Genomic DNA, 13,318 nt, shown 5'->3' with positions numbered 1-13,318 from the left:
TGGTCATCCACATGTCATTTTAGGGAATACTTCTAGAGGACATCTCATAAGAATTTTGATGTTGGTTTTGTGGATGATAAAGTGGAAAAAACAAGGGGAAGACAGATGAAAGGAAAGGAACTTATTCCATTTAGGAGAGGCTCTCTTCTAAAAATGTGAATAAATAGTCACAGTTTCAAACTTAGTGGTAACAGTCATAGTGGAGAGAGAGACAGTGAGTACTTTAGAATCGAGCTGCTGAATCAGAGCCCGGCAGAACTGGGCTTGAATTCTGGTTCTGTCATTTACTAATTACTAACAAGCTAATTATGCTGAAGTTTAGGTTCTTCATCTGTAGATTGCTGTAATAATTATTCTTTCTTAGGGTTGTGGTTGTATTAAATGAGATAGTACATTCAAAGCATTTAATATTTTAGCCTCTCAAAAGTTTTAGTCCTGCTGTTTTTATGGCTAACTGTGCCAATGATTCAATTTTCTATATCAGTAGAGATGAAAACGAATGTGGGTAACAAGACTGTGCTGAGCTTTTGCAGCTCTGCTGATTCTGGATTCTGGGTTGCTGATCAACTCTGGAAATTATTTCTAAAGCATATTTATTTTTGCAGTATTGTTTTAAGCACTTTTTGATTCTTATTCTACCTGTATTGGTTTATACGTTACTACTGATTTCACTGTGAATATCATTTTACCTCTTTGTCAAGATGTACTTAGTTGCATATGACAAAATGCACTCAGACATGTGGATGCATACACACAGACACACACACACACACGCACACACACATTCACACACCAGATTAAACAGTAGGGGAATGTATCATCTTACACAACAGGAGGCCTTGGGTAAGGCAAGCTGCGGGGTTGGTTGGTTCAGCAGTTTAACATTAGGTAATTGGTTTTTTTTCTTCTCTCTCCATTATACCTGTTTTCAGCAAATTTGAAAACATGACTCCTTGTTTAATTTAGTGATTGTGAGCCTCTTCTACATGTAATTACATCCTTGCCATTCATCTTATTGGACTATCTTCTTTTTTTTTTAATAAATATATTTTTATTGATTTTTTTAGAGAGGAAGGAAAAGGGATAGAGAGAGAGAAACATTGATGAGATAGAAACATCAATTGGCTGCCTCCTACATGCCCCATTACTGGGGATCAGGCCTGCAACCTGGGCATGTGTCCTGACCAGGAATCGAACCAGCCACCTCTCAGTGCATTGGATGATGCTCAATCTACTGAGCCACACTGTCCTGGCTTATTGGACTATTTTAATATATATACTCACTCCTGGATAATTAGCTACATGGCTCATTGGCTTAATATAATTAGAATGTGCCTTTGGAGCCCTGGCTGGGTGACTCAGTCAGTAGGAGCATCTTCCCATATACCAAAAAGTTGCAGGTTCAATTCCCAATCAGGGCACATACCTAGACTGGATTCAATCCCCAGTCAAGTTGCATGGGAGGCAACCAATAGATGTTTCTATCTCACATTGATGTTTCTCTCCTCCCCTCTCCTCCTTTCCCCTCCCCTCCCCTTTCTTTTCTGTTCTGTCTAAAAATCTGGGATGGAGGGGGGCAATGGAAGAAAAAAGAGGGACATCTGTAATACTTTCAACAATAAAGATAAATTTAAAAAAATATTAAAATAAAAACTCAAAGACCTCCACCAAAAAACAAAACAAAAATGAAACAAATACTCTGGTGAGGATTAAAAAAAAAAAATTAGTGTCTTTGGAGTTACATGGTGCATGGAGGAGGGTTTCTTCTGGAATGCATGGAGGCATGATAGGTCAACATCCAAAAGGACCCACTAAATTTTTCCAGAAATTTTCTTGCACCTGGATCACAGATGTAGCTCCATGGAGTAACCTGGAGGGACTAGGGAATTTTTTCCAAATCCCTTCAGTTTTATTATTTTTCAATATTGGGTCTTTTAAAATGTATCATAAATGTGTTTTAGAAAATAAAGTATAAATTGATTAGTGCTAATTGCAATTCTTTCTTAATAGGGAGCAGCTTGCAACTCTAAGATCAAAAAAGGAACACGCACAAGCTATTTATGATCATCTCATAAGTGAGAAAAAAGCCTGTGAAGTGAGAATCAGTGAAGAAGAACAGAGATACAGAATTCTCGTTACCAAGAGGCAAAATACTCTGGCAGATATTAAGGTGAGTATTATTTTTGACTGTTTTAGAATGAAAGAAATATAAGGATATTCAAAATAGCAGCCAGTTTGAAGCACTACTTTTTCTTCTTGAAGTAGTGAAGATGTTTAAATTTTAAAAATAAATCTGTTAGCATAGTAAACATGTAACTTTTAATTTTTATTTTTAAGTAATTATATAGTGTATTGTACTTTTCAATGCATTTTGTGTGCACTCTTACTTTGGCATTGTACCTTATTTTATTTTGAAGGCGACTGATTTAAAAGTATAGGTTACATTTATTTCAGAGCCATTTCCGTATTTTTAATGGGAGATATGAGAATAGCTACATTTTATTTGTGAATAAAAATACTTTGAATGTTTACCAACCACTTTTTTGAAAAATGATAAATATTTTATGCTATTTTTAAAAAACATTTTGCAAATATTTTAATTGCATTTATTAGTTAGAAACAGGGAAATCATGTGATAAAATATATATTTTTAGATCTGCATTTTCATTAAGTTTTATAAAGCTATACATATTAAATTTTATATAGATATGATTAAGTGATATAGATTTACTAAAGTGATTTCTGTCCTATTTTAACATTTTGTAATAATTTTTACATTTAGTTGCAATAATAAATGCCATTTTTTTCAATATATTTATAAATATTACTTATTTTTGACAGACACGTGGTAAATTACTTCTAAAAAATAAAAAATTCTACCAGTGTTATTAAAACTATTTTCTGCAAAGCTTTTAAAGATATCTGTAATATCATAATATGCTTTTATCAACTATTTTTGATCCTGATATTTATATATTCAATTACTACATATATTTAATATACTCAAGTACTTTTTTCTTTTTATGTTTCCAAGGACATTGCTAATACATTTTTTAAAAAGACTATTTGGGACAGATATACATTGAATAAACAACTATGTGAGTGAATGAACACACCGTCTTTAGCTAGCTCTGATCTCCACTATAAGAAATTAATTTTAAAAATAACAGTACTTTTATTAATAATGGCGATAAATAACATTCTTTCATTTAAAATATAGCCATTACATAGAAAAAGGTTTTGTTTTCTTTCGTTGGCCTAAAAATATGAAAATAATTGGTGCCATCTAGTGGCAGTAAACGATGCCTCCTCTTGGAGGAGTTTCTGGAACTTGGATGGCTGAGTCTCAGATATGTGATATATAAATGGGCTGGGAAAGCTCAAACTCAAATACACTCCTCAAAACAAGAAGGCTTAAGTTATTTACTGACAAGCATCATTCCCCACCTTATATTTTATCACAGCAGTAGAATTAGTTGTTTGAATTCAACCACATTTTCCAATCGTACTGGTGCTGAGAACACAGTGGGATCCCAATAATCATTTATTGACTAGCATTTCAACACTTTAATGGAACAATAATAATTAGTGAAATGGCAAAATATGGTCAGCAGGAGAGAGACAAAGAAAAAACCCTGTGTAACTAGCCTCTCAGTAATTGAGATTTGGATTTCTTTTCATCCAGAAGCCTGTCTCTGTCTCTTATTCTGAAATGTATCTTGGACACATCACATGCTCTCATGCTTTTTTTTTTTTTCCTTAGCACTAATCTCTATCTGAACTTGTGTGTTTTGTTTTCATTAAATTTTACTTTTTTACATCTTATTTTCTAAAATACATGTATGGTGCATTTTAAAAAACACAGTATTGTTTTATGAAGTCCTGTTACAGAAACATCTTCTCTACAAGGATAGGAGAGTTTACTGTCACATTCTCTGTGTCCTAAAAGCTCAGAACTATGCCTGGTGGTATAAAAGAGGCACTCAATAGTAATACTCATTGAATAACTGAATGAATAAATGGATTAACATATTCTTATTTAGTAATTTTGATGTTAACTGCATGACAGTGGCTAAAAGCAGAGCATTTCAGAGATACTTTTCATATTGCACCAGCCTGATACATCAGCAAATCCTCACGCTGTGTAGAGGCCAACTCTCATTCACACTCTCTTCATGATAATACATGAGAAATTTACTATTTGGTCTGTTCCTTATAGGTGAAAACAGTTAATTTGTCTATTGCTTTCTAGCAATTAAAGGATTCTGCTAAATATCTCAATAATGCTTCTCAAATAACCTTAGATTTATATGAAACTGTCTCTTATCAGTGCTTGGCTAGCTGTTTGCTTTGCATTCATCTTATGTGATCAGAAGCATAGAGTTTCAACATGCAGAGTTTAGAGATTGATGTATCATCATTAATAACACTGTTTATGATTAGGATCAGTTATCAGTATTAAAAAGTTGAAAGACAGTGTGATTCTTCATAGAAAAATCTATTCTCTTCCCTGTTTAGAAATTAGATGAGATAAAAATGTATAAATATGTGTGTAATATAAAGCATTGCCATAAAGAAACAAGTCTTATTAGGCATCATTATATATATGATGTTACTGTTCTGGGATGTCCCCACTGGGCTAATGAATTGATTATAATTATGGATCATCTGAAGGATGATCATATTTCTAGTTCAATGCAATTGCTTAGGATTAAAATTTCAGTATAACACCTAAATATATTAAGCAAAATAAAAACAGATATAAAGGGAAAAATATACAATAGTACAATAATAGTAGGGGACTTCAATATCTCAGTTTCAACAGTGGATAAATCATCTAGACAGAAAATCAATAAGGGAACACTGGACTTGAACTACACTTCAGACCAAAGCAGACGTGTAGAACATTCCATCCCACAGCAGCAGAAGACACGTTCTTCTTAAGTGCACATGCAACATTCTCCAGGGTAGACATGTGTTAGGTCACAAACAGGTCTTAACAAATTTAAGAAGATTGAAATTACACCACGTATCTTCCAACCACAGTTGTATGAAACTGGAAATTAATTACAGGAGGAAACTGGAAAATTCACAAATAAGTGGAACTTAAAAACATACACCCAACCAACCATTGTAGAGTCTGCAGAGCCCCAGCCCCAACAGTCAGCAAGCTAAGATCTGGAAACAGCCCAAGTGTCCATCAGTAGAAGAGTGGATATAAAAGCTATTGTACATAAACACAATGGAGTACTATGGAGCTGTAAGAAAGAAATATCTCTAATCCTTTGAGATGACATGGAGGGACCTGAAGAGTGTTATCCTAAGCAAAACAAGCCAAGCATAGAATGACAAATATTACATGATCTCACTTATTTGTGGACTATAATGAACATAACAGTCTGAGGAATGGGGTAGTCCCAGAGACATGGAGGTGGGGTACAGACTGACAATCCCCAGAAGAGGAAGTGGTGGGGGGAGGGAAGAGATAAACCACAGAATTTATATGCATGTACGCATAACCAATAGACATGGACAACAAAGCCAGGGATGGGGAGGAGGGTATCAATGGGGAAAAAAAAGAGAAACATCTGTAACAAAAATAAAATAATAAAAACAAGAAAATGCTGAGAGATAATAATACAACAATTTCATACCCAGATTCTGTCTTCAAATATTCTATAACACTTTAGAGCTTTATGAGCACACGCGGCCTCAACTGTCAATATAGTGGCAGACTCATCGATCTGCTCCATGTCCACTCCTCCCAAACTCTGTCTTCGTGTGGTGGATTATTAGGTACTGGTTTCCACTTGGTCCCTATCACATCTAAAACAGATCATCTAACAAAGCCAGTTATCACAAACATTTTTATTATAAATGTCACCATAATTTATTCCAGTCAACTAGTAACATACCACATCCTGTATATCTATACATCCTATACATCTGTTCTTTTATTTGCACATCACACCCAATTTGACATCAGTCTCTAGTAAGTCTGTAACCCTCGTTCCTTCTCATCACTTCTCTTATTACAAAAACACTTTCTTATATCTGCATCTTGTGCTTTCATTTCACTTTAATTCATCCTGCATAATGCTGTCTAATAGATTTTTCTACAGCCCATCTCTAACCACATCACACTCCTCAAAAGTTCTTTATGTCTCCTACCTCTTTACAAATTAAGTATAAACTGTTCAACTGAGTTTTCATGATATATCCCAAACCTACATTCTCAACTTCATCTCTCATTGTCATCTGCATTACCAATATAAGAGCATATTTAGATGGAAATTATAAACAGTGATACAATTCAAGTCAAATTTCTACACTTTATATTATTAACAGCAATAAAATCAAACCAAAGTAGTTAATATACCAAAGAAGTAATACTGACAATAGTAGAAATGTAGTATCAACACAGAAAGCATTATGATGATAAATGCAAGAATGAATAAAACTACTATATGAATTAATTAAATTAGTAAATAAGAATGGAATGAAAAATCAAAATCATCCTAAGCATTGCTCTATAAAGGTTACAAATACACATGTAAAAAATAAGCCAGAATAGTTGATGAAATGCAAAATTAGATTAGTCTAACAAAAAGAGCAGGTGTTGATAATATTAACTTTAAACAATATATAGGAGAGAGTTTTCATTATATACAAAATGATGTGCTCAAAATGGCCATTTAGAAATTATGAGTCTGTATGCACTGAATAACATTACCTACAAATATGTAAAACAAAAACTACCATTACTTCATGTAGGAAATTTCACATACTGCTAATAGACTATGACATTCAAGTCGACTGACATATAGGAACTAATACGATATGAAAAGTATAATCTGGTTGAACTAAACATTTTATTGGTTTATTTTCTCATAAATTATGGAGCATAAGCTACACTGATATTTGATAATCCTATGAAAATTAAATAAAAACTACTTAACATAAATTTATGTATTGAAGTATAATTGAGCCCGGCTGGTGTGGCTCAATGGTTGAGCATCAACCCATGCACTTAGAGGTCACCACTTTGATTCCTGCTCAGGGCACATGCCCAGTTTGAGGGCCAATTCCCCAGTGTGGGGCATGCAGGAGGTGGCCAATCGATGTTCTGGTTCTCTCTCATCAGTGTTTCTATCACTCTCTCCCTCTCCCTTCCTCTCTCTCTAAAATCAATAAAGCAAAAATAAATAAAAAATGAAGTATAATTGAGAAATAAAATTGTATATATTTAAAATGTACAACATGATGATTTGATATATGTATACATAGTTACCTTTTTCGTGTGTTTATGGTAAAAATGCTTAAGATGTACTTTCTTAGCAAATTTAAAACAATACAGCATTATTAACTATACCCACCATGTAATGATTCATCTTAAAACTGGAGACTTTTACCCTTTAACCAGTATCTTTCCTTTTCACCCAACTCACTGCCTCTAGGTAACCACCATTTTACTCTGTTCCTGTGAGTTCAATTCCCCCCTCCCCCCAATTCCACAAATAGGTGAGATCATACAGTATTTGTATATCTCTGTTTGGCTTATTTCATTTAGCATAATGCCCTCTAGGTTCATCTATTTTGTTGCAAATGTCTGGATTTCCTTCTTCCTCATGGCTGAATATTATTCATATTTGTATATTTATACATGCATATATTTTTCTTTATCGATTCATCCACTGGCAGACACTTAGGTTGTTTTCACATGCTGGCTATTGTGATGCTGCTGCAATGAACATGAGAGTATTGACATCTCCTTGAAATACTGATTTTATTTTACCTAGATATACACTTAGAAGTGAGATTGCTAGATCATATGGTATTTCTAGCTTTACTTTTTTAAGGAATCTCCATACTGTTTTCCATAATGGCCATACTAATTTACATTCCTACCAACAGTGTACAAGGATTGCCTTTTCTCTACATCCTCACCAACACTTGTTACAGCTTGTCTTTTTTATAAAAGCCATTCTAACAGGTGTGAAGTGATATCTCATTGTGGTTTTGACCTGTATTTCCTTGATTATTAGTGATGTTGAGCACTTTATTATTTATCACTTGGATATTTCTTTTTTATATATATATAATTATTTATTTTTGTTACAAATGTTTCTCCTTTTGCCCCCACTGATTCCCTCACCTCCACCCTCCCCACCCTGTCCCCAGCTTTGTTGTCCATGTCCATTATTCATGCACACATACATTTAAGTTCTGTGGTTTATCTCTTCCCCACAATTCCTTCTTCTGGAGATTGTCAGTCTGTCCCCCACTTCCACGTCTCTGGGACTACCCCATTCCTCAGACTGTTATGTTCATTATAGTCCACAAATAAGTGAGATCATATGATACTTGTCTTTCTCTGTTTGGCTTGTTTTGCTTAGGATGATACTTTCCAGGTCCTTCCATATCGTCTCAAAGGATAAGAGATCTTTCTTTCTTACAGCTGCATAGTACTCCATTGTGTATATGTACCACTGCTTTTTCATCCATTCGTCTACTGATGGACATTTGGGCTGCTTCCAGGTCTTAGCTATTGTAAATAGTAATGCTATGAACATGGGGGTACATATATTCTTCCTGATTGGTGTTTCAGGCTTCTTAGGGTATATTCCTAGAAGTAGAATCACAGGGTCAAATGGCAATTCGATTTTTAATTTTTTGAGGTAGTACCATGGTGTTTTCCATAGTGGCTGCACCAGTCTGTATTCCCAACAGCAGTGTACTAGAGTCCCCTTTTCTCCACACCCTTGCCAACACTTGTTGTTAGATGATTTGTTGATGGCGGCCATTCTGACAGGTGTAAGGTGATACCTCATTGTTTTAATTTGTATCTCTCTGATGATTAGTAATATTGAGCATTTCTTCATATGTCTCTTAGCCATTTGTATGTCCTGTTTGGAGAGGTGTTTATTTAGTTCCTCTGCCCATTTTTTAATTGGGTTCTTTGTCTTCCTTTTGTGGAGTTGTATGAGCACTCTATATATATTGGAAATTAACCCCTTATCTGATATATCATTGGCAATTATGGTCTCCCATACAGTGGGTTGCCTTTCCATTTTGGTGGTTGTTTCTTTTGCTGTGCAGAAGCTTTTGAGTTTGATGTAATCCCATGTGTTCATTTTCTCCTTTGTTTCTGTGGCCTTAGGTGATGTATCAGTGACAATTCTGCTGCGTATGATGTCTGAAATTGTGTTGCCTACAGTTTCTTCTAGGATTTTTATGGATTCATGAGTCACATTTGAGTCTTTTATCCATTTTGAGTTTATTCTTGTGTAGGGTGTAAGTTGATGTTCTAGTTTCATTTTTCTGCATGTAGCTGTCCAATTTTCCCAGCACCATTTATTAAAGAGGCTGTCCTTACTCCACCGTATGCTCTTGCCACCTTTGTCAAATATTAATTGAACATATTGCCTTGGGTCCATTTCTGGGTTCTCTGTTCTGTTCCACTGGTCTATATGTCTGTTCTTGTGCCAGTACCAGGCTGTTTTGATTATGGTGGCTTTGTAGTATAACATAAAATCTGGTAATGTGATCCCTCCAACTTTGTTCTTCCTTTTCAAGATTGCTGTGGCTATTCGAGGTCATTTTTGGTTCCATATGAACTTTTGAAGTACTTGTTTTAATTCTGTGAAGTGTGCCATTGGTATTTTGATGGGGATTGCATTGAATCTATAGATTGCTTTGGATAATATGGACATTTTAATGATGGTAATTCTTCCAATCCATGAACAGGGTATGTGCTCCCACTTTTTTATATCTTTCTCTATTTCTTTTTTAAATGACCTGTAGTTTTCTGTGAATAGGTCCTTTACTTCTTTGGTTAAGTTTATTCCTAGGTATCTTAATTTTTTTGCCGCAATGGTAAATGGGATTGTTTTCTTAGTTTCTCTTTCTGTGAGCTCATCATCGGTGTATAAGAATGCCATCAATTTCTTGACGTTAATTATGTATCCTGCTATTTTGCCAAATTCATTTAATAAGTGTAGTAAATTTTTGATGGATCTTTGGGGTTTTCTATGTATAGTATCATGTCATCTGCAAATAATGACAGTTTCATTTCCTCCTTTCCAATTTGGATCCCTTTTATTTTTTCTTCCTGTCTGATTGCTGTGGCTAAGACTTCCAGTACTATGTTAAATAAGAGTGGTGAAAGTGGGCATCCTTGCCTTGTTCCTGTTCTTAAGGGAAATGCTTTTAGTTTTTGCCCATTGAGTATGATGTTGGCTGTAGGTCTTTCATATATGGCCTTTATTATGTCGAGATATGATCCCTCTATTCCCACATTGCTGAGCGTTTTTATCAGAAATGGATGCTGGATTTTGTCCAAGGTTTTTTCGGCATCTATTGATATGATCATGTGGTTTTTATTCTTCATTATATTTACGTGGTGTGTCATGTTTATTGATTCATGAATATTGTACCAGCCTTGCATCCCTGTGATGAATCCCACTTGGTCATGGTGAATAATTTTTTTGATGTATTGCTGGATCCAATTTGCTAGTATTTTGTTCAGGACTTTGGCATCTATGTTCATCAGGGATATTGGCCCGTAATTTTCTTTGTTTGTAATGTCTTTTTCTGGTTTTGGAATTAGAATTATGCTGGCCTCATAAAACAAGTTTGGAAGTCTTCCTTCTTCTTGAGTTTTTTGAAATAGTTTGAGGAGAGTGTGTGTTAGTTCTTCTTTGAATGTTCGGTAAAACTCCCCCGTGAAGCCATCCCGGCCTGGGCTTTTGTTTGCTGGGAGAGTTTTGTTTACATCTTCAATTTCTTCTGTTGTTATTGGTCTGTTCAAGTTTTCTATCTCTACCCGGTCCAGTTTTGGGAGACTATGTGTTTCTAGAAATTTGTCCATTTCACTTAGATTGTTGAATTTGTTGCCATATAATTGTTCTTAGTAGTTAACGATCTTCTGTATTTCTGTGGTGTCAGTTGTTACTTCTGTTTCATTTCTGATTTTGTGTATTTGGGTTCTCTCTCTTTCCTTCTTGGTGAGTCTAGCTAAGGGTCCATCAATCTTGTTTATCTTTTTGAAAAACCAGCTCTTTGTTTCATTGATCCTTTGAATTTTTTTTTTTTTTTTTTTGTCTCCATGTCATTTATTTCTGCTCTGATCTTTGTTATTTTCTTCCTTCTACTTGCCCTGGGATTTTCTTTTTGTTTGCTTTCTAATACTTTAAGTTGTGTGTTTAGGTAGTCTATTAGAGATTTTTCTTGCTTCTTGAGGTAGGCCTGTAGTGCTATGAACTTCCCTCTCAGAACTGCTTTTGCTGCATCCCATAGATTTTGTGTTGTTGTGTGTTCATTTTCATTGGATTCCAGGAAGTTTTTCATTTCTTCCTTGATCTCCTTGGTTAGCCATTCGTTGCTTAATAACATGCTATTTAGCCTCCATGTGTTCAAATGTCTTTGCATGTTCTTGTTGCAATTGATTTCTAGTTTCATGCCACTGTGATCTGAGATGATGCTTGATATGATTTCAATCTTCTTGAACTTGTGGAGACATAGTTTGTGTCCTAACATGTGGTCTATCTTTGAGACTGTCCCATGTGCTCTTGAGAAGAATGTGAATTCTGTAGTTTTGGGGTATAATTCTCTGTAGATATCTATTAAATCCATTTGGTCTAGTGCTTCATTTAGAGTCTCTGTTTCCTTGCCAGTTTTGTGTCTAGAGGATTTATCCAGTGATGTCAGTGAGGTGGTGAAGTCCCCTGCTCTGACTGTATTGCTATCGATTTCTCCTTTGAATTCTTCCAGAAGATTTTTAATATATTTCGGTGGTCCTATATTGGATGCATATATGTTTATCAAGGTTATATCATCCTGTTGGATATATTCTTGCAATACTATGTAGTGACCTTCTTTGTATCTAGTTATGGCCTTCATTTTGAAGTCTATTTTATCAGATACGAGTATTGTTATCCCAGTTTTATTTTCCTTTCCGTTTGCTTGGAAGATATTTTTCATCCATTCACTTTCAACCTATGTGAGGCTTTTGTTGTGAGTTGGGTCTCTTGTAAACAACATATAGATGAGTCATGCTTTCTTATCCAATCAGCTACTCTGTGTCTTTTTATGGGAGCATTCAATTCATTTACATTTAACGTGATTATTGATATGTACTTATTTATTGCCATTTTTGTTTAATGTGGTTATATTTTTCTTTCTGTTTCTCTTGTTAATTACAGTAGTCCTTTTAACATTTTTTGTAGTGCTGGTTTGGTGCTAATGTATTCCCTTAGCCTCTTTTTTTTTTTTGTCTGGGAAGCTCTTCATTTAACCTTCTATTTTGAATGATAGCCTTGCTGGGTAGAGTAGTCTTGGATTCAGATCCTTGTTTTTCACGACCTTGATTAACCTCATACCATTTCCTTCTGGCCTGTAGTGTTTCTGTTGAAAGGTGAGCTGAGAGCCTTATGGGGTTTCCTTTGTAGGTAACCTGTTGCTTATCTCTTGCTGCTTTTAGGATTCTCTCTTTGTCTTTAATTTTTGGCAGTTTGATTACTATGTGTCTTGGTGTGTGCCTGTTTGGGTTCGTCTTACTTGGGGCTCTCTGTGCTTCTTGAAGTTGAATGCCTTCTTCCTTCACAAACTTAGGGAAGTTTTCTGTCACTTTCTTCAAATATATTCTCTAACCCTTACTCATTTTCTTCTTCTTTGCGACTCCTATGATGTGAATATTATTATGTTTCCAGTTGTCCCACATTTCTCTTAAGCTGTCCTCTTGTTTTTTTCTTTTTGGTTTTCTGATTGGTTCATTTTTTCTACTCTGTCTTCTAATTCACTGATCCGGTCATCTGCTTCCTGTACTGTGCTGTTTAGACCTTCCAATGTGTTCTTTGTTTCTGATATGTCATTCTTCATTTCTTCCTAGTGGTTTTCAATTTCCAGCTGGTTGATTTTCAACATTTCTATGTCTTTGCTCATGGTGCTCATGTCCTTACACATGCTGTTGAGCTTCCTCAAGATCATGGCTCTGAATTCTAGTTGTGTTAACATGCTTAACTGCACCTCATTTATCTCATCTTTGGTAGAGGTCTCTTGTTCTTTCATTTGACTTTCGTGTCTGTGTTTCACCATTTTGGCTATCACAGTGGGCTTTGGTACCCAATTTTTCCTGTGGGTGTTGGTGTTCTGCTGTTTGTAGCACCCTCTCCTGAGTTTGGATGAGCCAGGGAGGACCCACATTAAACACCACTGTCAAGTCTTAACTTTCCTGGTTAGAGTTGATAGCCCAGAAATGATACAGTTATCCTCTAGCTTTTTGCCTGGAGGACATCAGTAGCAGTTACTTGAAGAGACT

General features: G+C 35.2%; 1 protein-coding gene across 1 annotated transcript in view; it reads left to right on the top strand.

Moving 5' to 3' along the window:
• CCDC178 (coiled-coil domain containing 178) overlaps positions 1-13,318 on the top strand; it is a 390,130-nt gene that overhangs the window by 133,770 nt on the left and 243,042 nt on the right. The window contains exon 17 of the mRNA XM_036245789.1: positions 2,011-2,170. Coding sequence (XP_036101682.1) covers positions 2,011-2,170 — 160 coding nt within the window. The remainder of the gene's footprint in view (positions 1-2,010; positions 2,171-13,318) is intronic.

Source organism: Molossus molossus, unplaced genomic scaffold (assembly GCF_014108415.1).
Source record: "Molossus molossus isolate mMolMol1 unplaced genomic scaffold, mMolMol1.p scaffold_m16_p_6, whole genome shotgun sequence".
NCBI lineage: Eukaryota > Metazoa > Chordata > Mammalia > Chiroptera > Molossidae > Molossus > Molossus molossus.
The sequence above is the reverse complement of the archived record's forward strand: the minus strand, read 5'-3'. Positions and strand labels throughout refer to the sequence as shown.